Raw genomic sequence first — 25,593 nt, 5'->3', positions numbered from 1 at the left:
GTTCAAAACACAACCATGCAAGCATTAAATGTTCTCCTTCTCCTAAAAACCTAAATAAATGTTTCTCTCCAGCCCAGTGGCAGCAGACACACACCCCGAAACTGAAGAAGGTGCGACCCTCTGCCAGCCGCTACGCCGCCCTGACCGAGCGGGGTCTGGACGTGAAAGCAGCCTTCTTCCCTGACTCCGCCCCCCTGCCCCCTGGCACCTTGGTGGAGAGCGACGACCTGTAGGGGGAGCTGCTCGCTAACCTTGGGCCTGACCCTATGAACGCTGACCCCTTTGACCCTAGCGGCACACCCCCCCCCCCGACTTCACGCGACCACCTTCTCTCGCCAGAGGAACCGAACCCACCCGGTTGCTCTTGGATCAGTGGAAGACGCTACGAACCCAGCGGAACCCGTACAGAACCCATGCAGAACCCATTTAGAACCCAGTCAGCCGATTTGACGAGCGATGCCAGTTTGTGAACACTGACTGGGAAGCTCCTGTTGAATTCAGCAGTAGAAGATCTTCATAGGCTTTCTTCTTCTTAACTGATGGGTGGAGGGGAAATATGTGTGTGTGGCACTGGTGAGGTCAGACAGCTTCTACATTGACTTTGTGGGTTTTTCTCACTCTGCCCACACACAGACACACACACACACACACACACACACACACACAACCAGAACAACCTGGTGTGAGGGAAGAGGTACTATATCCATGATCTTGTTCTGCCATTGCTGGATTATTTCACTAAAAGTGCCTGGAGGTTTTTAACCACATCAAACTGCTTAAGTGAAAAAGAAAAGGAAAAAAAAAGAGATTAATCATTGCAAATAAGAGTAGCGTCTAGTGATCCTAGTGTGTGTTCCTATGGTGCCAACATGTTATCCCTTGTATTTCCTTTAGCCTGCTTTCCTGAGCTACTGGAGGAGACGTATTCTTTCAGTTCATTTCTGGGTAATGTTGTGTTAGGTGGGGTGTGGGATAGATTTAGACACGCATTCAAAGTTGACTGAAGGTGGCAGGTCTTTAGTTCTCTGTTGATGGTGTTCTTAATTCATAATGGAGGGGGGGGGGGGGGGGGGGGGGGTTGTTCTGTTTTTGTCGAGGTCCACCCCAGAGATCTGGGCGTAGACAAAAAGAACACACTGCCAAGGACATTCATTAAGTCTGAATCTATAGTTCATACAAATTTGGTAGACGTTGCACAAGGCCGGGCCTTAATTCTTTCTCTTTTCTATAGTTTGTTTGTTTTTTCGTGATTTTGGTCATGAGGGAGTTGAAACTGAGGTATTGCTGAAGTTGCTAATGAGGCTGATGTGTGTTGTGAGGTTGAATGTTTTACGGTGACAGGACTTTTATTCTGTGTTTCTGTGGGGGAGAGTAGTAGGCAGGTGAGAAAGCCAATGATGGAATACAAAGTGTTGCAGGTCTGCATTTAGGCGGGAGCATTTGAGAAGAGCATGAATGTGATTGGATGTGGCAAAGGGATTACACTGTCACTCGGAGTGAGCATTGTGTCAAAAAAGTACAAGGAATTAACATTATAGAAATGAGCAGTGGTGATAAAACAGTGAATGTGTTTAATATCATAAATCTGCAGCATTTGTTTTAAAGTTTTGAATCATGAAAACATGTGCATTTCTACTTCCATATGACTACAATTTCACAAAAGGCCTAAGGAACATAGTATTTACAGAGTCATTAAATTGTTAGTGATTTTTCTCATTCAAACACACTTTATTTAACTGACAAACTATGTACTGGCATCACAAATCATTTAGATCTTTTTCTTTCATATATAGACTTACATACGCAATTCTGGTACTTATAATACAATGACATAGTCAAACAAGTTTGTTGGGCAGTTGGATATACAATTTGCATATCATTAATGCTTGCAATATATTTTGATAATATATGTAAACATGAATATTTTGTATGTACTCACACAACGTGCGATCTTTTGCCTTTTCAACCGTTTCCCCTTCATCCCGTCTCCACACAGATGTTTAAAGGGCCTCAGGAGGTGAAGCCCCCTTTCGTAGTCGCAAACCAGCCCGCTCCTCTGTAGCTAAAGCTCGCCTGACTCTATTCTGGTTTATGAACACCAATATAAATAAAAGCCTTTGAAAGCACTGCGCGTCTAATGGATGTAGCTTTTTGGTCAAAGCATACCTTTTAGACCAGTTAATGGCGTTTGTATAATGAAATCGCTTTGGGCTAGCAGGACCAGCTGCATTTTGACAAACTCTCATGTAAATTCTACAAAATAAAAGCTCTCGCACCTTGTTTTTAATTTTCACTGAACATTAACACGATGGCTGCATCTCAATTCAGGGGCTGCAGCCTACGTAGACCGCGTAGACCGCAGCCCACGGTGGCCACACACTTCGAAGGCCGGGTAGGCTGCATCTCACGGCTGTTAAATGAGACAGTCTAGTCTTCGCAAGACGCATGTTTGTGTGACCACGCTCTGCCATGTTACATACGTTACATATGTGTTAGCGAGCTGTCCGACAAATATCACATCACCCACAAATGCCTAAAAGAAAATGCGTTGAACATGTATTCACATGTTTGGCGGGAAGTATAACTTCATAACAAAATTCAATGTATTTTTATAAACGTTACTCTTTAGTAAATACTCAAAGCACAGGTTTACCTGCAATATCATTAATAACTGGCAAGTTATTTAGCATCTCATTGCAGTATAAATGTCCATATTTAAAAAATACCGACATTTAAAAACGAATTCTTCGGCCCGTACACTAGACTCCGCCTGTTTATTGTTCATAGAGCAATGAATCCTGGGATATGGTGGGACGTGAAGGATACTCAGACGCATCCTTCGTTTTCGGGATTTTGAAGGCTACATTCGTCGGCCGCATAAGAAGGAGCCCATGAATTGGGACAGCCTCGGCGCGGCGCAGTGACGTAACCGGCCTACAAATGCGCACTTCGTGGGCTCCTGCAGCCCCTGAATTGAGATACACCTGATGAGTTGTCTTTAGGAGGCTTTTGATGGTTTGTGTTTACACAACCTGCTACAGTTGAGCTGATGAAATGAACCTACCTGTCTGGGAGAGGACAGCCTCTGAATGCAGACGAAGTTTAGTTCTATTTAACATAAAATGGGGCATTGGTGGCTGTATTATATTTTAAAGTTTTTGATTGTTTCTTTTTATATTTACTGTTGAGGAGGTAGATCTTGAGCTAAAACTGAACACGCATCTCTCAAAAACACTAACTGAACACAAATCTCACCAACTCTCAGTTCCAGTCTGATCATCTCTTACTGTTCAGTACTTTTGACACTCAAACTCTAATACATTTATATGGACAGATTTTATTAGATTGGCACAACTGTTTCCATCATCTACGAGCTGCGTTTACTTTTACAAACAGAGACTGAAAACTCTCGCCTTCCGTCAGCAGCGTTGGCGTAGAACGCATCTCCGCTGCTGCTGGGATTTTCACAGGGAGGATCCGGGAGCGGACCATACCACTAGTCCCGTTCGGGGGGGGGGCGGTTTGGGTCAATCTGGAACCAACTACAGGGCCAGATGCAGCCCGCCATCCACCAGCACCACCTGTCCCGTGACGTAGGGCGACTCTAAGAGGAACAGCACCGTCTGGGCCACCTCTTCTGGCTGACCGAAGCGTCTCAGCGGGATCCTCTGGCTGGCCTCCTCCTCCCTCAGGTCCGCTGTCATGTCTGTCCGGATGAGCCCTGAACACAGACAGACGTACACATAAACGGGGAGACATTCATGGACAGCTCTGTCCTGTGGCTTTAACTTCATCACAAAATGTAGGTTTTATATTTATAATATTAATTCATTTAAACTATGATGAGTGTTGTTATGCAGCATTCACTGGTCAGAGATACACGAGTACCGATATTTTGATATTTGTTAATATCTCAGACTCATAAATATGAGGCAGTTATTTATTTTTTTAAGTGGGGAAGGTGGAAGATCTTGAAGGAGCGTAAGTACTACAGCCAAACTGATCCTGGTTGTATCTGTTTAACTGTGTTATATGTGTGGAGAGGTGTCATACACATCTATGGAAGATCCTCAAGGTTGAAGATCAAACATGCAGCTTCACTCAACAGTTCTTCCCTCCACTACACCCCGTTCCTTTAGCAGACACTGACCTACACACCCACCTGCCACGTCGCTCCAAACACAACACACCTGCACCTGCCCTCCAGGTGGAGACGATCAGTGTACAACTACAGAATGTAGGACTTCTGTTCCCATGCACAGCCCATCAATCACACTCTTCCTCGTCATTGGTCTGTTTCTCAACCACTGGATCCTGATTGGATACTGGATTGGGGGGGCTGGACAGTTCTCGTGTTGGGTTGGGTTGTGTCAGACAGCGCAGCCTTACTGGTGTCACTGCTGGGTTGACACTGGTTTCCCAGATAATTATACCAAATCAAAAGCAGAAACAGGTCCAATGATGATGTGGAGGATGGCTAATTCAAACTGCACATAACAGGAGATGGTCTATAGTCTACAGTCTACAACTGCTGAAGTGAAGAATAATAGATATAGAGGAGACGAGACGAGATGAGACTACCTGGAGCCACCAGACTGACTCGAACGCTCCGAGAGGCGACCTCTTTGGCCAGGGAGCGGGTGAATCCTTCAAGGCCGGCTTTGCTGCTGCTGTACACACACTGGCCAGCGTTGCCTTTCACCCCCACCACCGAGCCTGAGACAACATTCCACCAACATCATCATTTACAGAACATCTGATTAACACCAACACAACGTATATGACTGACCTTTTACACACAGTCTATGCACTGCTTGCTAAATATTTCTCTAGGACCACAGTGTCTGGGTTAAAGAAAATGTACTAAATTTAAGGATCCAGTAAAACATACAACAGCATAATGAACATCTTTAAATCATGTCTCTAGTTGCCACAATGACTTGCATGCAACTTTTGTGTACCGAGTCGTAATAAATAATGGTACACTGTTGCCACCTGGTGGCAATTTGATTATTTACAGCTGTTTTCCAGAGCCATCTACATATTCATCAGTAGGCAGTATATGTGTGCTCTGGGTATCAAACCCATATCTTGGGTCTTACTAGCACCTTGTTTGGAATTTAACAAATATAGATTGGTTTTATACTCACAATATATATTTATATAGTCCTCCCCAAAGAGAGACTTTGTTTTAGATTAATGTAAAATCTATAAATAAGGAATAGTTTTGGTCAGGTAATGTTAACAACCTATGTTGACAATGGCCCCTCCTTTACTGAGCATGCTTCGTAGCGCTGCTTTACAGGTGAACATTGAGCCCAGCAGGTTCGTATGAAGAGTTGATATCATGTCTTCAGATCTACTTCTCAGTAATAATGCATCTCTAAATGAGACAGATGAAGAATCAGGTAAATGTGGAAAGAAAACACGTCTGCATTAATGTCTGTTTATTTAATCATGGTCATTTTGTAAATGAACTGGCCTCTTCATTGCAACAAAGTTAAAAAATCACACGTATGACCGCAAACACGCACGCCAACCGCATTACCCTGCTGTCACCTGTTAATTCCTGCAGCGTTCACCAGGTAGTCCACAGGGCCGTGTGTCCTGACCAGGGTCTCGAACACTCGCTGGACGTCCTGCTCTCGGGACACGTCACAGCTCAGGCCCAAGTGCCCCACTGCAGGGCAGGACAGTGCGATCAAAAATGCTGACTGGGTTTACATAAATGTACCTATAGCAGAAGTAGACAATTTAAGTTCATAACGACTGCTTTACATTTTCTGTGTGAAAATAAACTCCCTAAAGAGAACATGTGTGCTGGCTGTTGGCTCATGTGAAATTATCTTTGCATACGACTGAAATTACGCCATAGTAATAAAGTAATAAAGAGATGCACCTCCAGGAAGTGACTGCGCTGTAGCCAGGGCTGCTTCATGGTTCCTGGAGACCACCACCACCCTGTGACCCTTCCGTGCCATCAACTGGGCAACCGCTTGACCAATGCCACGCGAGCCCCCAAAAACCACGCCCAGTCTGGACATCGCCCCCTGCAGGAGACCAGGAGAAGGCATTAACTGACTTTGAGACTAGTTCACAATAAGATGTCCCAACATTTAAGTGGCCTAGACTGGCTTTTGTGCTCTACCGCCCTCCAGAGTTTAGTTCCAACCCAAGTCTGTCACACCTGGTTCAGTTATGCTAATGAAATGTATCGTGTGTGTTAGATTAGGGTTGGGCACCCCTGATATAGGCTGCATCAAATGTTTTATTTAATATAATTAAATGAATGTGACCTGATTATACGTCTTATTTTTTGTATTGACTTTGGCAACGGAGCAAATGAACGGGACGCCTCTCCAACAAGCCCGCCGTCAAAGAATTTTAAAAATATTCACAGTGTAACGCTGTTTTGCCTGCTGTCATGCAGAAAACGAGAACTCGCGGACAGAAACAGTCCGATTTCTCTTTAAAACAATTTACAGTATCAACATTTTGCTAGCCTACGCCCTCAGACTCACTTTATTCCAATGGCGATAACTTGCTTCTGGTACACGAGTAGGTCTATCGCTAGTTACAGTTGTTTACAGACCCTCCTGATCACCTCAAAACAAGCATGGATGCCGCCATACTGGCTCGGCTAGTCCTGGTCACGCCCACGTCCCCGCGTCACAGTTTCGACCCCGCCCCCTTTGGCGAGCCTACGCCGCTTGCGTAGCGCTGGTGCGCGCGTTCCAGAGCGAGCGTACGCAACTTGGGTAAAATGGCGGAACTCGAGGAAGGGGTCATAGAGCAACTACACCAGGAGGACGCCAATACTAAAGGCAAGATCATTCGAGTCTGTCCATGGTAACACTGCTTTAAGAAGGAGGCGAATTTTGTACATTTGCACTAATTCCCTGGATGCCACGCGGTTACGTTAAACGTGCTTCTAGCACGACTTTAAAACTGCAGAAGTAAATATGGGCGTGCTCGCGGAGCTCCATCACAGGACCTAGACACGAATAACGCAAATGATGATGAGGATATATCTGATTATCGCTGTACAGTCGACGACAGTGAAATTATTTGCTTGCTGTGCAAAATGTGAAAATGTTCGGACGTCGATCAAACTCCGCAAAACAGCGGACAAAGCAGTTTAATTTAACTGTAGTGGGCCAATCGCGGAGCTCTGCAATAGGGCTGTACACTTGCAGCGTTTTCGCGCGAGCGTTCACTTTCGCTTATTGGACACATGGGGGCGCTACGTGTTTAATACTAAACAGCAACGTCTTCATAGTGATATTTATACATACATTTTCTGGACAACACTTAACCAATGACAGTACTGTAATTCTATAAAGTTTGCAGCTACACAATCTGTTTAAATGCAGTTTGTCCTGATCTTGTGTGCACAGCTATGGCGGAAGACTCCGTGGAGCCCCAGACGGCATCAGAAGAGCAGAGATCGGTCGGTTTGAGTAAGGTGAAGAATGAGGACGGTCAAACGCCTGCCTCTGCTAACTCGGGTAACGTGTCCAATGTACAACAGCATCTCTGATTTGTTTCTCCATTTATATTGAGGTTATATATTATTATACTATAAAAAATAATTTTAATTCCATCTGTCTATTCCAGAGAGACACGTGTCTATCCAGACTACGCTGGAAGGGTTGGAGACATTGGTGGACTTAAACGGAGGTGAGGACACTCTGGGTGGGCCAGGCCAAACTCCCTACCCACAGTGCAGTGCAGACCTTGAACAGTACTAAAACGGCAGCTGTTTTTGTGCTCTGAACTCCGCAGCTGGTAAGAAGTCTTGTCCGTTATGTCCGGAGGAAAAGTTCAAGGCCTGTTACAGCCATAAACTGCGACGCCACCTGCAGAACTTGCACTGGAAAGTCTATGTAGAGTTTGAAGGTAATCGTATGGTAATCAAATGGTAATCAAATGTAATTGGTGTCCATGTAAATGGAGACACTGTTGAATATCTGTTCATTATAATGACTTTAATTCTAGTGCTCCAGAAAATGAGGCTCATACACTGTAGACCTGTTCAAAATAGCCTACTACATACATTAGTGCATACTCCGCTCAGAATATACTGTTTATTGGTCCCTGTATTCTTATGCAGTATAGTATGGAGTATGCAACAAACACAAGCCATACTACGAGGGCATGTGAATGTACAATGGTTCTGCCCACTTTGGAAAGATTCACACCAGCTCTGTTCATGTACTTGGTGGAAGTCGCGAGTTATCAAGGAATCTTTTGAGCTACTGCAAACATTTGTACTACTGGCAGGGGGTCCGGTCCGCACACTAGTAGTATGCAGTATGCAGTAGGCTGATTTGAACAGAGCCTGTGGGGAGTCTGAGGTACTGATGAATATTTGTGTGCATTGGGTTTCACAGGTCAGAGGATGTGTATCTGTCACCTGCCCTGCAGACAGATGAAGTCCAGCCTCGGCACGGACCAGGTGAACATCCACTTTTACTCGTCACGCCAGGAACCTGCATCTGCAGTGACACGATCAAACCAATGCATGTTAACTGGTCTGTCGCCTGCTCCTGTGTGCTGTCCAGAGTCAAGCCCGCCTGGTGGCCCACTACCACTGTGTAGTGTGTTCAGTCACCATTGCCCGAAAGACTGACATGATCAGCCATCTCAAACGCCATATCAACAAGGGAGAGACAGAGGCCAGCTATTCAAGCACCTCCGACATTCTGTACGAGGAGTCTGGTAAGGAGGCTGGCCCCGCCCCCAGCCCCGCCCCTGAGCTCTGTGTTCAGCCACTTGTTTTCCTGCTTTAATGAGGTTCCGTGAACACAAAATATGAGAAGTAAAGAAACTGTAAAATTGCACAAAAAACCCCCAAACCTTTTCATATTGTCCATTGTCTGTGATCTTGTCTTTGTCTTTCTCTCTCCTATTTTTCACACCAAGTGTTTCTCTTTCTCTCAGTCTCAGGCGGTCACACTTACGAGATCATGAAAGAACTTGGTACCAACGTGCAGCTCATGCCCAACCACAGCACGCCACAGAAGACAGACACCTACTTCAACCGCAAGATGAAGACCAACCGGTGAAGATCCCAGGGCAGCATTCTGACACTTGGCATCATTGGAACCATTACCCATGTGACCTGGGACTTTCTTCTCATTGGTCTTCCAGGCAGCTGGTGTTTTGCTCCCTTGCGGTCCTTGCAGAGGAAAGGAATCCGCTGGAATGTCTGGATGCGTTCGGAGCCACAGGTGGGTCTCTGGACCAGGAATAAACGGTTCTGTTCACAAGTTAAGATCTCTGCGCTCTTGTTATTTATTCTGTTTAAGGCCTTGTGGTTTATGGCTTGGTTTTATTATGCCAGGCAGTACCTGGTAGATGTCTGATTTCTGATCGGCTGTGGTAGACATTTCTTGGCCTGGTTGAGTGTTTTTATGTGTTTATCTGTTATCTGCTCGTTGTTCTGTGCAGGTATCATGGGTCTACAGTGGGCCAAGCATCTCCGCAGTGCTGTTAAAGTGACAATAAACGACATCAACGAGGCCTGCGTGAAGATGATCAAAGAGAATTGCCATCTCAACCAAATCCGGGGAGAGGGCGGGCGCACACCCCGGCAGCAGGAGGGGCCAGGAGAGGGCGACGCCCACATCACCACGGTGGAGGTGACCAAGATGGACGCCAACGTCATCATGCACCTGAGAGCCTTTGACTATATGTGAGTGGAAGGGAAGGGTCCAGCAATGACTGACCACAATGCACTGCCTGGGGTCAGGGTGCAAGATGAAGTTTATCTGAAGAATAATCTGAATCTCTGATCAGTTTAATTTCAGAACACTCAACCCAATAGTTTAGATATGATAAATAGACTTTCTTATTTTAGTAGTCAATAAGTGTGTGTGTGATTAGCCAAATATTAGTAGGAGTCAACAATTAATTGTTTATTATGATAAATGAATATTATTCTGTAATCAGTGTGTCCAAGGAGTTTAAGGTGTGACCTTTAATTTCCTCTCCATTTCCGCCTCAGACACCTGGACCCGTTCGGCACAGCCGTGAACTATCTGGACGCCGCATTTCGTAACGTGCGCAACTTGGGCATCGTCTCCGTGACGTCGACGGACACGGGGTCGCTTTACTCCAAATCGCTGAACGTGACCCTGCGACACTACGGCTGCCAGATCGTGAGGACGGAGTACTACAGGGAGCTGGCAGCACGCATGGTGGTGACGGCCATCGTCAGGTGGAGCAGCGCGGCTACAGCACGCTAGCACAGGAGCCACAACTACACCCACGTCACAAACACTTGTACAGGAACAACAGCTATCACACACATGCACATTTTTACACTGGAACCACAACCACAGCCTTTGCACACAAGCGCTTACACAGGAGCAAGGCTATTGCTATCCGTGAACCTTACTGTGTGTGTGTGTGTGTGTGTGTGTGTGTGTGTGTGTGTGTGTGTGTGTGTGTGTGTGTGTGTGTGTGTGTGTGTGTGGGGGGGGGTGAGCAGGGCTGCAGCGCGGTGTAATAAAGGCGTGGAGGTTCTGCTGGCTGTGGCTCTGGAACACTTTGTGCTGGTGGTGGTGCGGGTTCTGCGGGGGCCCACGCAGGCCGACGAGGCCGCCAAGAAGCTACAGCAGGTGCTGCACTGCCAGTGGTGTGAGGAGAGGGTGTTCCTCCGCCCGGGCAGCATGGTGGAGGGTGAGTGTTCCTCCGCCCGGGCAGCATGGTGGAGGGTGAGGCCGGCCGCACGCACCCCCACACACCCACCCACCAGCCACGCTCACGATCTACACCATATACTCCACATGCCACATGCTAGATAGATTGGACCCTATGCGTGCCGCACCCTATACGCTATATATGATGCCCGGTATCTGCTGCGCTGTGTAGTGTACATGGTTACATTGTGGTTTCGTGTCCTCTGCAGAGAACCTGTACAGACAGCTGCCGTGTCAGTGCCACAACAGCATGCCCGGGAAGACGGCCGTCGAGCTCGGCCCTCTCTGGTGGGCTCACCCGTTCATCTGCACACACACTCCTGCGTTCATGCGTTTGTTAACCAGTGCAGTCATGGGTCTGCGCCTGCTCAAAGCCTGTCTCCCCCCCCCCCCCCCCCCCCCCCCCATGTCTCACCCCTCCCCCGTGCGTCCCAGGTCGGGCTCCCTCTTCAACACCGGCTTCCTCAGGCGGATGTTGGTGGCAGCTGTACAGCACAGCATGGATGACGTCCAGACACTGGTGAAGTCGCTCATCTGTGAGGCGGACTGTACCACGCTCAAGACTTTCTCAGTCACTGGACACTCGCTTCTCACCAACCAGGGTCAGCGCCCCCCCCCCCACATTTCTTACAGTATATTACATTCATAAATTGTCAGTTGAATTCTCTAAAATTAGGTTAATAAGAAACTATTTCTTGACAAAAAAAACATTTTTCTTTAAATATATATGGGTATATTAGTTCAGATACAACTGTCTCTCCCTTCTGTGCTGTGAAACCGTCCTGCCACGGGGGACCGTTGGTGCTTGGGTGCTGCTCTTACAGTGGAGTGTGGTGTGGTCATCAAAACTTTACAGAAGGTGGAGGAAGCAGACACTGCTGACCAATCAGGTGGGAGTGCAGGTCTATGGGGCGTGGCTTTAAATCGGTCTCCTTTATGTTGGTTTTCCCTACACTGACCAGACTTCAGACACACTTCAGCAATGATTAGTTGATTCTTTCTTGCTGGGTTTACGGTTATAGAAACTGCCAAGAAAGGTTCTCTGTGCATCTAATGTTATCATTAAATGCCAAAATTGCATATATACATTAATGGCAATTGGCAGACACTTGTATCCAGATCAACTTGCATATTTATTAGTGCAGCACTGTGTGATTCTTAGGAATCGAACCCATGACGTGGTGGTTATTATTGTCTGCATGGTGTAAACATTAAAATAGGCACTTTATTAAACAGAAGCCCCATCTCTTCTCTTTGTAGAATACAGTTTAGGCCTCATACAATTTAGTATTTAGCCAAGCACATATCTCTGTACGGACAGAGATGCTAAGAAGACAGACATGGCTGGTCCATTATATACTCTGCTAGATTCTAAGGTTTTGTGGCCCTGCATATACGTATGTACTGAGTGTTTGGTAGTATCGCCTGGAGACCGTACGTCTTCCAGCCGCGGCGTGTTTGCGGTTTAAGGTGACCGTCGTGCGGCTGCAGCGTTGTGGTGTTCGGCTGTTTGTCCACGCAGATCTCGTGGTCTGCCGGGCGTTTACTACAGAATTAATTTGGTTCATTTGGTTGGTCGACCTGGCAAGAACAAGATTCTCACTGCTTTATTTCCTCTTCAGGCAAGAGGAAGACTGCGGAGGAAGGAGGCAGCCTGGTGAAGAAGCTGAAATCGGAGTCGTCGCTGGAGCACCCTGTGTTCTACTACAGCATCCACCGCCACAGCATCCGCGGCATGAACATGCCCAAGTGAGCAGACCCGCACACGGCCACGCCGGGCTACTGCCCCCCTGACCAGGGACACCGCACTCCAGACCAGGGACACCCACTACTCAAACACGACCCCACCCTGTCCACAATGCTGCCTAAAAGGCCTTGTATGATGGCTGAAACAAAACTTAAAAACACAGAAAAATTATGTTTATGCTTATTTTAATACTAAAAAAGTATTACTTTGTGCAGTGTGCTTTAGGTTTATGAGATTGTTGATGGGAAGTCTCATGCTTGTCGAACAAAATAAATCTTAATGGGGCTTTTGGACTAAAAAATCACTTTAGAAAATGTTTTTCATGTGTGTAATGTGCTTCACTTGTGTGTGTTTCCAGGCTGAATAAGTTCTTGCAGTACCTTAGCGAAGCCGGATTCCGCGTGAGCCGCACACACTTCGACCCAACCGGCGTTCGCACCGACGCCACACTGGAGCAGTTCAAATCGGTTCTCACCAAATACTGTGTGCCCACGTACTCCGCGGCGGCCTCTAGCGGCAACCAGGGGCATTGCACGACGGCAGAGGAAACGGCTCGCAAAATGGACTGAGGTGCTGCCTACGACGTCCCATGTTTCATGTCAAGCCGAGGATTAAAACTTTTACTGCACTGAGACTTTAGTCCCGGAGGAAAACGTGCCGACGATCTTCCTCTTTCGCGTCACATAGTGACCCTACAAGCGTTCAATATCTCACGCCGATATTTATCACATTTTGAACAATATTTATAAGAGGTTTGACGTGTTTTTATCAGCTTTGACAGCTGCTTTTAAAGTTTGTTTTTGTGCTATCTTGCATCGCACTTGATTAGTCAGATTACCACGAGAAAGTTTGTTCTTTTCTAAACGTTAATAAACTGTGAAGAATGACCAGTCTCATTGTCGCAGAGGAACCTGTCGGGTGAAAAGCCACAGAAGAGATCTGCCCTGTTATCTGCCAAACGCAGCAGTCCCCCTGTAGCTAAGAATGTAAACTGCATTTCTCGGGAGCGCCGAGACATTCCTGGAAGTCTTGGATGTCCCTTCATCCAAGAAACTAGAACTTGGAGGCACTTTAACTGGTCTCTGCGTGGCGCTGTGGCATACACGTAGACACGTAGACGCTCCAAAACAACATAAAACGATTAACATTAACATCTTCCAATGTGTGAATATATTAAGACAAGGCTGTCAAAAGACGGAGTGGTGCTAAACTTTATTTTATAAATATGTAGTGAGTATGTAAAAGTGTGAGTATGTATCCGTCCCCACGCTTCCAGTGGGCGGTCACGGGCAGGTTTATCAGCTCGTCTGATTCTGTCCACTAGCTGCGTCTTAAGGAAATATCACCTGCTTCTACCCACTATCAGTGTAAACAGGTACAGCAGGCTGCTTCTTCGCGCTATAACTACATGAATAAAATACCGTGTCCCAATTATGTGGAATAGATGTCGTTGAGGGCAGTCGTGATGTGACGAGCCGTCACCACATCTAAGCAGTTTCGCTCACAGCGCTCCTGTCATTGTACTGTGGGGAAGGAGGCGCGCGCGAGGCGTGTTGGTCTGAAACTTCACCTGGACGGTCGCGCGCGAGCGCAGCTCATTACTGTACGCCATTATGGGACAGTCTGCCAGTCTTCTGGATGAAAGTAAATCCAACTTTATAAAAGGTAAGTAAGTAAATAACGAAAAATAACGTTTTCTTTTCCCGCTCAGAAGTGCTGAAAGACGTAAACCGTCCTGTCAGGAACGCCACTTTAAACCTAATTCAGCGGTTGCTGGCTACACGTCTTGGTTATGTGGGCATTAATGAAGTCTTGGTGTGAGTGGCAGTCTGAATTTACTGGACACGTTTTAGTACACATTTGATTTACAGTTAGCCGTTCAAACACGAGAGGTTTTCTTGCATTAGACTACGAGATTTATGCCAAGTATTGTTTTTTCAAAATGTAATGCCTTAAAATGTACTGACATTGAGCCCGGCTACTTCTGATTGATTTTGATGACTGAGCATTTGTCGGTGTCTTCAGTTTCTTGCAGGCGTTATTAAGGTCAGGACTTTAGTTCTATAGTGATACAGTGAATTAGAGGCTGTTTTTAAACGCTTTTAATAAAAATGAATTAACATGATGCTGTTTTGCATGCGCACACACACACACACACACACACACCCTGACCTAATCTGCTGTAATCATACCACACATTACACGCATCAGCAGAGTCTGTCTACTGTCACTCAGCCACTGCACTTCTAGAAGGAGAGAAGGTGTGAGAAGAACCAGGACCAGCTGTGTCAGCATCTCCACAGTTCTCCGTCTTGTAGGTCGTTTGTGGGCGAGAAACGGTCCGTTTGTCTGATTTGGCTCAGGGCACTGGCTGTAGTTCAGTGAGTGATGGTGTTAGATGTTACCACTTTGGGGTTAGTCGATAACATCAGGGCACGGTGTGTTAAGTGTTACTCTGGCAAGTTGGTGCTTCTCTGTTGGCTGCAGTGAGTCCACTTCAACTGCAGTGGCTGTGGGCTCCGGGATCTATATCTACATCTCTCATTTGGGGATCACACTGGGATTCACACCTTGTGTTCCTTTGACCCTGGGTAAACTCCCAATGACTTTACCGCTACATCCCACTACGAATGCCACTTGTAGCAAACGCAGCCTTGACCTTGGGTAATCCTGGTGGCAAATGAATTCTCTGACCTCCAGACCACAGATACTGGTTTGGCAGCCTTAGGAACTGCTACACTGTCCATCTGCTTCAAGTCCAAGCCATCGTCCTAACAAGGAGGAGGTCTGCTTGATGGCCCTACTGTGCTGCATAAACGTACAAATGTGTTCTGTGCCATTTTACCAGTGAACCTTGAGAAACATTATTGGTCTAGTTTGGAATTCAGAGGCTCTGCCACAAAAGTTGGCTTGTGGTCGGTCATATTGTTTTACACCTTCCTTGTGTTTTTGCTAGAGGAAAGGAAACTCTAAAAATGGAAAACCCATTTTTGGGTTCAAGAACAATACTAAAATGACTTTGTTGTTCCTGCACCTTGCCATGGAGGTTAAAAGTAAACTTTGTACTACGTGTTATTAAGCAACCAGTTATTTAGGTTTTTAACCTGTTTCATGTGAATGTGTCATTGTATTCATGCACTAGTGTTATGAAATAACCGTATGATTCACCAGTTTTTCTTTCAATGATAGAAGATGAGAGAGAGTGAGTATAGGAGACCAGGGTAGAGTCATTGAGAGGGTTATATCGGCCTAACGGTGGTCAAGGAAACAGAGCAACGTGAACCCACCCCATCATCACTACGTTCATCCAGGCACATGCACATGGGAATAACAAACATGGGTCTGAAGTTTAAATGGAGTTTTCCTTCCAAAACAGAGAACGTGTTTTTGAGCTGCCACCTTTGTCCCCTGATCCGCACGGCTCCTAAAGCCCATTTCTCAGTGACATTTAGCTGACAACTGTAATATCTCCAGTACACTGACTGCTAGAGATGGCAAGTTATTTCAAGAACATTTGAGTGATGCTTTCAGGGAGGGATTATTTGTTCTTAACATTTGAGGTAGTGAATGTAATTATACCGCATTATACTTTGAAATCATATATATATTCCTAAGAAGATACTACATTTCTTCACTGAGTGAAAGATTTCATGTCTCTTCAGTTATGCAAGCAATCCAAACCAGATCATAGCAGTGCAGTGGTGTTCAAGTCCCAGTCATCCAGGTGTAAGTCCTCACTGTACCTAGGAGTCAGGTGTGAGGAGGAAGTGGCCAACCGCTCATACAAATAATTTAATCCAGGGATTATGAAATCCAGGACAGGATTTGGATACCAATACCATAAAGGTTTGCAAGGTATTCGAAAGACTGAACAGTATCTGAAATCCTCTAGCATATCAACATATACAGCAAAGAATGTGGAAATATTATGCATCTGTATATCTTGCTTATATTGGCTTGATAAATATGTGTGTGAGGATGATGGCAGTTAGTGGATTATAGAGCAGAGGTGTGGTTGGTGTAAAGTGTTTACCACGCTGAGTGCCTTCTGTGAGTGTGAAGGGTGTGTGCGCGTGTGAAGAGTTCTGGTGGTGTCCTCGTGTGAGGTATGTCAGCCGTCAACCTGCCCTGCCTGTCGGACGAGAACGCCTGATGTGTTCTGTCCCTCCACAGCCGCAGGAATGCCAAATATCTCCATCCAATGAAACGGGTGCATTACCAAACATCCACCCGCCCATGCTCTCTCTAACGTAAACAAGCATGATAACAGATGCACAGTTGGCTGGCAGCTCAGCACCTGTACTGGAGCTACAGGGTGTCTGCTGCTGTCCAATAAGAGACAGGTGTTACTCTCACAGAGGGGTTTACTCTCACAGAGACGGGTGTTACTCTCACAGAGAGGTGTTACTCTCACAGAGGGGTTTACTCTCACAGAGAGAGGTGTTACTCTCACAGAGAGGTGTTACTCTCACAGAGGGGTTTACTCTCACAGAGACCGGTGTTACTCTCACAGAGACCGGTGTTACTCTCACAGAGGGGTTTACTCTCACAGAGACGGGTGTTACTCTCACAGAGACTGGTGTTACTCTCACAGAGAGGTTTACTCTCAGACAGGTGTTACTCTCACAGAGAGGTTTACTCTCGGAGATGGGTGTTACTCTCACAGACAGGTGTTACTCTTGATCCACATATTCATATCTTTTTGTAAATGTTCTTAATGAAATTGCTTACAAACATGGCTGCAGTGTGCTTCAGAGCTAGCTCATACATCTCACAGGCCTAGGGTTAATTTCAGAGCTAGCTCATCCATCTCACAGGCCTAGGGTTCATTTCAGAGCTAGCTCATCCATCTCACAGGTCTAGTGTTCATTTCAGAGCTAGCTCATCCATCTCATAGGCCTAGTGTTCATTTCAGAGCTAGCTCATCCATCTCACAGGTCTAGTGTTCATTTTTTGCCTCCTGGCGCTAACACTTCTCAGAATATGGAACTATATGGAGGAATTAAGTGACTCAATATTTAGTCATAAACTTATGATCATTTGCATGCTTGTATTATACACAGAAACCCCAACAAATCCTGTGATGTAACTTGACAACAAACAGTACTGAAGATTCAGAACATAGTAGTGATGTCAGAAGTACTTAGCCCCTGGATGCTAATCTCCTGCTATATCCAAGCGGTGATGTGGGGCATGGCCTGCGAGGGAATGGCTAATCAGTGATGTGTGACACCTGCATGTGCTGCAGGACGGACACAGGCTGACCTGGACAGCTTCGCCCCCATCTACAGGAAGCAGTACCTGCTGGCCTTCCTGTCGCACATCCATGATGAGCAGGTGCAGCGTAAAGAGGAGCACACCCAGCTCCTCAAACAGAGGGTAAGGAAGAGACTAGCACCACATACAGGACCCTGGGGATTGAGGGCCTCGCTAACACCACATACAGGACCCTGCCACTGATAACCAAAAAAATGTATAATCTTTTGCGTGTCTGATTACCCAGGAGCGTCCGCCAGAATCGGACGTGCTCTACATGGGGAAGGTCCTGAACTTCACTGACAACAGGAAGTGGAAGCAGAGGTTTGCTGTGGTGCGCGCCAGTTATTCACTGGAGTGCCACGAGAGCTTTGAGGTGAGTGTTCCCTCTGGTGAAGTGGGTAACAGTCCTCAGACAAGACTACCGATCGAAACTGTAAATTGTGAGTTGGACAAAAGCGTCTGCCAAACTGAAAAAATGTAAATCCCTGTCTCTAGTCATTTGAGAAGGGCACACCGCCACTACACCAGCTGCTGCCCACAGGGGGCACCATTTTCACCACAGAGGAGAAATACATGGAAATGGTTGACAAGTACTTCCCGAACACTAATGGTGAGTATGACCATTGTGAGTGACCACCTTTTAGTCAGGGAAAGAAATTGCACCTAAACTGCAAGTTGGAAGGAGTTTCTGCTGATCTCAGATCAGTTTCGCTTTTACTACATAATAAATGTAGCGATTACAACTACGTGGTCTCTAAGCACCTATTCTACATTGGTAGTCTAAGAGTAGTCTAACGGATACAAAAAGACTCGACAAGTTTACTCAGCTGTAAAGTGTTGTTCTAAGTGTGCAGAACGCAGTGTGTTTGTGCATGTATACGACTCCTTTGTTTTAGTGAACACAACGACCTTCTGGTTCTTTTAGATATTTTGGCTCACACATAATTGGGACGCATCCAGAATAGCTTTCCCACAGGTCCCGTTCCTGTCATTGTCCTGCGTACGGTGCCTGTGTTGCTCTGGCCTTAGGGAGCGAGAACAAGTCTACCAAAGGAGTTAGCAACAGTCGCTGCTAGTCCCCCTCACCCCGATAGTTCCTGATGTAATTACTGATCCAGCCCTCCTTCTGTTTGTTAGAAACAGTGGGCGTTTTCACCACTATATATTATAATGCTGTCGTTTCCTCTGTGACCAAGTACATCATGTCTGGTCACCAGTAAGCCACCGTGTGCAACCCAGTGCTGTCATTGCGATATGAAGATGTGCGATTCCGCACTACAGATGAGAGAGACGACCTCGCTCCACCAGCCGACACTGTTCCAGAGAACTTCCCTGTGTACCTGCGTCTGCCGTACCGGAGAGACCACTACTTCTGTTTCCAGGAGGAAGACAAGCAAGAGGAGTTCATCTCCATCTTGTCCGACTGCATTCGGCACCAGAACCACGGTAACCGCACAGGGTGATGATGAGAAGCCACTCTACCCTGACCCATTGTCATTTTCCTAATATGAGTCAGACATCAACATAGCTACATAATACAACAGCATAACATAAACAACATAACCATGACTACACTCTTACGCAACAAAGGTTAGGCAGTGTATGTTTATTCATGAAGCACATAGACAGGGTATTTCATAGAAAACGCTGTCTGAGGTTTTATCCAATAAGTATAAAAGATTATTTATTTAAATAAGTAATGATATTTTAATTTATTTAAATAGGTAATGGTAATTACAAATTCATTATTACATTATGTAAAACTACACTGCAATAATGAAATGTATCAAAAAGATGGAAAATTGCTTAAAATGTGATAAAAATTGAAAGTACAATTGAAAGTAGTAAATACAGTGGTGCCGAACAAAGATCATGGTGCCTCCGCTTCAGGACGTGTTCCTCACTCATATCTCTTTTCCTAGACTTCCTGAAGAAGAAGAACTACGAGGTGCAGGCCTTCGTCAGGGCCGTGCAGTTCTACCGGCAGGCCGCGGGCCGCTATGAACTGTGGGATATGCTCATAGGCAGCGATGCGCGGGTAGGAGGCGGCTTCCCGGACCGCACCTCCAGAATCACTGTCACTTTAACACAGCACAGCTATGGCTTGAGAGAATGTGGGATCTCTGATCACAAACGCTTGGTGGTTATGGCCAAGATGCTCACCACTCTCACTAGTCTCACTACTGTCCATGTGTCACATAAGTTTAGGGGAAATCATCTGAAAGGGGATTTCACACTATTTTACGGCTGGCTGTTGTTACAGCTGCAAGGACACTGCTGCATTTGGAAACACAATAAGCACTTTCCAGTCTTTCTTTTCTCCACTCAGTCACCCTTCAGCACTTTACATGGTGTGCTTCTGAAGACAGATTCATTAGGTTATTGTTACATGAATGGTTTGGTTTGCAGCCATTTAGCTGATTCAGGATCAGTGGTACAGTGACTCGGGTAACCTAGTGGGGTGGCCTTGTCTCTCCAGCTCAGTCTCTCCAGCTCAGTCTCTCTAGCTCAGTCTCTCTAGCTCAGTCTCTCTAGCTCAGTCTCTCCAGCTCAGTCTCTCCAGCTCAGTCTCTCCAGCTCAGTCTCTCCAGCTCAGTCTCTCTAGCTCAGTCTCTCCAGCTTGTGTTTTGGTTTCTATTAAAAAGAACACCCTTGGCATGGCCATAGTTGACTTTCCTTTGTGATTAGGGTGATATTTGAGGTGTTCAGCTGTGGTTTGGATCTTAGTTTGTATTGCATTGATCTTATGTGTTTGTGTGTGTGTGTGTGTTTAGGTTCTGGCCAATCTAACAATGGAAAAGTTGCTGCCAATGCTAGGAAAAGACTTGCTGTCTGGTCTAAAGGGTAAGAAGTCAGAGAAGAGGAGAATGTGGTTTGCCGTGAGTATGAACATTATTTGGGTAATTGTACAAAATCATTCATTGTAATATCCTTTTCATAAGGATGTAATGACACATCAGGACAGGGTTTCCTATTCCTTGAGCTCGACTGTCCCACTGTTTGGTATCCACCTGCTACTTTACCTGCTTCAGGTGACACTGAGTAGCATTTGTGAAGGCTGTTAGATTAGATCCAGAATCAGAACCACTCCAGGGCCATAGAGTCCGGATCTTTCACCTCTGCACCAAGCTTACAAAAAGCATCAAGCTGAACCTTGACTTGGGTCAAACATGTGGTTTCAGCCACAACATGGTTTACCTCTTACAGCCATCGGCAGTGCCGTCGCACATTATGTGAATGTGACACTGTTAAGGGTTGGCATTCCACTCGAAGTGTTGCTGGAACGTTGCAGTTGTGGTTAGGGATGGGTGTGAGGTGTATTTCTGCCGTGCCTGGCAACCCAGCCACATACCTCGGATGCAGAGCATTCTGTGGTTTAGAAGCACTCAGTTCTGCGGTGAATCACGAGTGGGTTCCCCTCGCGGTAACCTGTGTGTTATGTGGCCGGGCCACTGCGATCCCTCAAACAGGCGGTGGAGGAGATGTACTACCTGGTGCAGCGCACCCTGATGGACGGCATGGCCACGGTGAAGAAGGAGTGCAGAGAGGCAGCGGAGAAACACGCCGCACTCATCCGTTCTGACATGGACCAGATCATGAGCTCCAGAGCGTTTGTGGAGGCCAAACTCCGAGGTGCGTTTTTTTTACACTTACAGCATTTTATCACTTTTATCCAAAGTGACTTGCAGTTATGACCAAGTGCAGATTCAAGCCGCCGGGGGGGCGGGGCCTCGCTCAACGGTCCAAGCGCCTCTTGACGCAGATGGCTGTAACGATGAGCATCTTCTCCCCCGTAGCGACGGTGGGCGAAGCGGCAGAGACGTGCTGCGCTGAGCAGGTGGAGCCGCACCTGCCGGCCCTGCTGGAGGAGGTGATGGGGCCCGTCAGCAGGGGCTTCATGGAAGCCCGGCAGCTGAGCGACGCCATGATGGAGCGTCTGTGTCAGGACTACCAGGAGGGGGCGATCGAGGAAGAGCTCCAGGAGGTGGGGTCACGGAGTCAAAGGCCACGGGTTGGGCAGGGGGGCGGGGTCACAGAGGTCACACAGTCTGGCCGACTGTGGGGGTGGAGCCTTCTCATTCTCCCTCTGATTCACACGACTTGTGTTCCAAGGCTTGGGAGGAGATTAGAAGTCCAGACCTCCAGAGCTGCTATGATAAAGTGAGTGGACTCAGGGATCACATCCAGGAGCTACAGCAGCGCTTCACCCACGCCAGCGTGGAGAGGCTGGAGCAGCGCACACAGATAGACATAGAGCAGGTATGGAGCACCGCCACTACCCACAACCACCAGCTCCAGCTCAAACACGCAGAGTGGGAGGTGTGTGTTTTGGTGGACGTTAATCATCCATCAAGACTTTTGAACAGCAGTGCTGAAAACTGTAGCGTTACTGAACATCACTACTGAATGCAGTGGCAGTACTGGATACTTAATCAGCAGTACTGAAAATGAGCAGTAGTGGTTTATTTTATCTCTGGCATTACTCAGGAAAGTAGAACTTCAGTGTGGAGGATCTTGTGATGAGTGGTAGTGTATTGAACCTGTGGCCCATAATCCTGACGTGTGTGTGTGTGTGTGTGTGTGTGTGTGTGTGTGTGTGTGTGTGTGAGCGCGGTGCAGCTGGTGGAGAACATGGCATACACCTTTGAGCTCTTCCTACACAAAGCGAAGGAGAACAAGATCAACATTGCAGATGCCATGATGAAGGCCAAACACAGGGTGTTAAAGGTTAGCACACACACACACACACATACTCACTCACTCAAAGTGCACATATTGTTTACGGTGGTATATAGTTTTGTTTTGTGATGTTATTTCATTTAGCTATAATTAAGAGTGTGCTGATACACCAACACTTAATCCAGTCCTAAATCTCATAATAACTGTGGATCCAGTTCATGGGAAACATGAGTGATGAGGTCAGATTAGCGTGTGTCTGGCCTGCAGCAGTGAGCTTGGTTCTTCTGAACTGTGTCCTTCAGCAATATGACTACGACAGCAGCACCGTGAGGAAGAGGATCTTCCAGGAGGCTCTGCTCAACATCACCCTGCCCTGCGTCAAAGCTCACCTGGCTCCCCAATTCAAAAACGTACGGCCGTGTACGGACACACCGACACTGCTCCCGAATACAAAAACACATGGCCGTGTACTGACAGACCAATGTGACGTCTTCTCTCTGAAACAATAAGCAATGCTATCTTCTTTTTCCAAATGAAAATTGTGTTTCCCAAGACCTTAGGCTTGTCTGAAGAGCACAGGTCAAAGACAATGTAGGGACCCTTGATCTATAATTGTAGCGTCTGTTTGATCTGCTTCTAGACTATTAATGCCTGGAGAGTCACCTTCAACTTAAACTGCTGGTGTTTACTACATAACAACCACCAATTTGGGAATTCTGAATTTATTATTTTTTGTTTAAAAGTGAAATTTATGAAATTATGAAACCTAACATAAGCTAGTATAAAAGAACAGATTGATGTATTTTTCTCTATTTATCTCTTAATACCTCTAAATGTGCTTATGCTCTCCACCATCAGTGTTGTTAGGACAGTGGGTCGCTGTCCCCATCTCTTCCTCGGGGGAGCTCTGCTCTTAGCTTTTGTCTTTAAAGTGACGTTAAACACGACAGTCCGTTTCTTTTAACAGTCACTGTGAGATTAAATATTACCTTTTTCTTTGCAATCACGTTTACACTGTGGAAATCATGGGCAGGAGTTGTCGGCGTTTGAACAGTACATCTTCGCCGATTACGTGAACTTCATCAACGTGGAGAACGTGTATGAGGACATCCTGCAGCAGGTGGTGGGAGATGAGATCAGTAAAGGTGAGCGGCCCACTGCCTTCACACCACCTGCCTTCTCCTGATCTCACCAGCTCAGCCTTCCTGCATGACCAGCTCTGTTCTTTTGCACAGTGGTCAAAGAGGCGGCCAGTATGAAGAAGTACAACCTGTTCACGGAGTCCAGGTTCCAGTTCAGCACGTCCAGTATGCACTCCAGCCCCCCGGGATCGAAGTCCAGCAGCCCGGCCCACGCCACTCCCGTCTCCCCCCCGCTGGGCCACAGTCCGGCGGGCCAAGCCCTCGTGGGGCCCGGTGGGTCTGCGGCTGAGCAGAAGCAGCCGAACACCTGCATGGTCAGCGAGGTGCCTAGTGTGGCCAGCTCAACGCCCGAGCGTTTGGCTAATGGCACGTCCGATTCTGTTGGTGAGCGTGAGCCTGATCCGGTAGCTTCCTTCCCCTCAGGGACACCACTGGACCGTCCTGGTTCTGACCATACAGAATCCTCACTCATAAAGCCCGCCATGTCTCCCACTGAAAGGGGCTCAACCCTGTCTAACCCCGTTCTGAGGGCACTTGAATCCGTAACCAACAGGAGGCAGAACTCTGCAGGATGGGACACAAGGCTTCTGAAGCAAGCAGCGCTGACAAATGAAAATTCAATCAGCTCTGCACCTGTCTCCAGAGAAACGGAGAATGCAGCCTCCATTAGCGTCGGTTCGGTCCTAAAAACTGCTTCATGTGACCGTTACAGCAAGGGTACAGTGACGGCTCCCCCTAGTGGAGTGGAGAAATGGAGCAACCCGGCTGCAGAGACTAAGGCCATAGTCAACGATCCCTTCCCCCTCAGAGCCCCTGATGATGAGATTAAGAACAGTGTGGATGAGGAGGATGATGAGGAGGCAGTAGACAACACAGAGGAGAGAGACGTGGGCGCAAAGACTGCATTGGTCCTCCCTCAGCTCGACGGGTCACTCCCTCAGCTCAACGGGTCGCTCCCTCAGCCTGACGGGTCACTCGTAGCGAGGTGCGACGCCGTCCCAGACGTCGAGGTACGGGCGGAGGCGGAAGCCATGGCCGCGCTGGCTTCTCTGGCCCTCTGCCTGGCCGACAGCTCTGCCGAGAGCCCCAATCCTAACTCCTCCTCCCCAGCAGAGGGCGCCACTGAGGCACGGCCTGCGCCCACGCCCACGCCCCCAGACTGCATCAAGGAGATTCGTGACCTGGTGGTGGAGGTCATTGAGGTGGAGGACATGATACAGCGGTATCCTGATAACGGAGAGACATGAGACAGCAGAAAGATTTTAAACATGTTTAAACCGCCGGAAGAGCCCTGCAGTGAGTGGAATAATCAGGCAAAGGAAGACACAGAAATGGGCTTTACTGGTGTAACTAGTGCATATGAGAGAACAGTATACTAATGAAAACTGGAATGAGGAAATCTGTTATGAAAGTAATATATTCTATTTAAGCATGAGCAGAGCTTACAGATTAAAGTCTGCTTTAAAATTATCAGACAACTTAAAATAAATAAATAAATGTATGTGCAGAAGAGGCTTCTCACTCACTGGCCAACCACATTCTGTCAGGAACAGGGGGCAAAGGTCACTCTGAGGGTTTATAGACATTTACAAAGTGTTGGACTACACTGATGCTGTAAAGGCTCATAGAACAAACGTTTAAATTCATGCTTCAGATATCAAACCTCAAACACATCAGCGTTTGTCCCTCTGAGCTCAGCGCCAACTGGGCTCAGTAGTTTGGTAGACACTGCCGCCGAACAGGTTCCTCCAGGGTCTGGTTCTGTCACATTTCTTCCAGAATTTCATGTTTGGCAGTTATTTGTACTCTGTTGTGTAGGTTCAAACCAAAACTGTACTCCAAAGACCACAACGTTGGGAGTACAGGGACCCACAACTAGTGCGCACTGGTGAACTAGTGCACTCTTTACACGATGTTATGTGAAAGCAAAGTGAGAGAGTCATGGGCGTTCAGGTGTGAAGATAACACTCAGGTGAAGTAATGGTGCTGCATTCTCTGCATTCCAGGCTGAGAGCACTGAAGGTTGTGATGTGGGGACGCCCTCTCAAAGAGGAGCCAT

The 25,593-nt window shown here is 47.0% G+C and overlaps 4 protein-coding genes across 8 annotated transcripts in view; 3 read left to right on the top strand and 1 right to left on the bottom strand.

Moving 5' to 3' along the window:
- palld (palladin, cytoskeletal associated protein) overlaps nt 1-2,126 on the top strand; it is a 72,829-nt gene extending 70,703 nt beyond the window's left edge. For all 5 annotated transcript variants that reach the window (XM_077017535.1, XM_077017536.1, XM_077017534.1 and 2 more), the window contains one exon: nt 73-2,126. In XM_077017535.1, the coding sequence (XP_076873650.1) occupies nt 73-233 (161 nt within the window). In that variant the 3' untranslated portion in view covers nt 234-2,126. The remainder of the gene's footprint in view (nt 1-72) is intronic.
- On the bottom strand, nt 1,102-6,660 carry cbr4 (carbonyl reductase 4). The gene is made up of 6 exons (XM_077017546.1): nt 6,522-6,660; nt 5,900-6,050; nt 5,560-5,680; nt 5,250-5,383; nt 4,582-4,716; nt 1,102-3,721 (listed from the first exon to the last, which is right to left on the bottom strand). Exons 2-6 carry the CDS (start codon nt 6,042-6,044, stop codon nt 3,543-3,545), a joined length of 714 nt encoding a protein of 237 aa, XP_076873661.1. The 5' UTR covers nt 6,045-6,050; nt 6,522-6,660; the 3' UTR covers nt 1,102-3,542.
- A 6-nt stretch (nt 6,661-6,666) lies between these two features.
- On the top strand, nt 6,667-13,340 carry trmt1l (tRNA methyltransferase 1-like). Its single transcript, XM_077017543.1, has 16 exons — nt 6,667-6,824; nt 7,398-7,508; nt 7,618-7,680; nt 7,786-7,899; nt 8,394-8,458; nt 8,565-8,721; nt 8,944-9,064; nt 9,154-9,233; nt 9,454-9,697; nt 10,010-10,222; nt 10,496-10,686; nt 10,916-10,994; nt 11,142-11,308; nt 11,531-11,596; nt 12,329-12,455; nt 12,812-13,340. The coding sequence occupies exons 1-16, from the start codon at nt 6,764-6,766 to the stop codon at nt 13,020-13,022; spliced, it is 2,070 nt and encodes a 689-aa protein (XP_076873658.1). The 5' UTR covers nt 6,667-6,763; the 3' UTR covers nt 13,023-13,340.
- Nucleotides 13,341-13,488: 148 nt separating this feature from the next.
- niban1a (niban apoptosis regulator 1a) lies at nt 13,489-25,044 on the top strand. Its single transcript, XM_077017539.1, has 14 exons — nt 13,489-14,118; nt 17,702-17,832; nt 17,957-18,085; nt 18,208-18,322; nt 18,994-19,158; nt 19,635-19,750; nt 20,487-20,591; nt 21,183-21,345; nt 21,510-21,697; nt 21,826-21,972; nt 22,333-22,440; nt 22,695-22,802; nt 23,426-23,537; nt 23,628-25,044. Exons 1-14 carry the CDS (start codon nt 14,067-14,069, stop codon nt 24,779-24,781), a joined length of 2,793 nt encoding a protein of 930 aa, XP_076873654.1. The 5' UTR covers nt 13,489-14,066; the 3' UTR covers nt 24,782-25,044.
- Nucleotides 25,045-25,593: the final 549 nt, after the last annotated feature.

The sequence above is a fragment of the Brachyhypopomus gauderio genome, chromosome 9 (assembly GCF_052324685.1).
Source record: "Brachyhypopomus gauderio isolate BG-103 chromosome 9, BGAUD_0.2, whole genome shotgun sequence".
NCBI lineage: Eukaryota > Metazoa > Chordata > Actinopteri > Gymnotiformes > Hypopomidae > Brachyhypopomus > Brachyhypopomus gauderio.
Note: the sequence above shows the minus strand (reverse complement) of the source record. Positions and strands in the feature narration are given on the sequence as shown.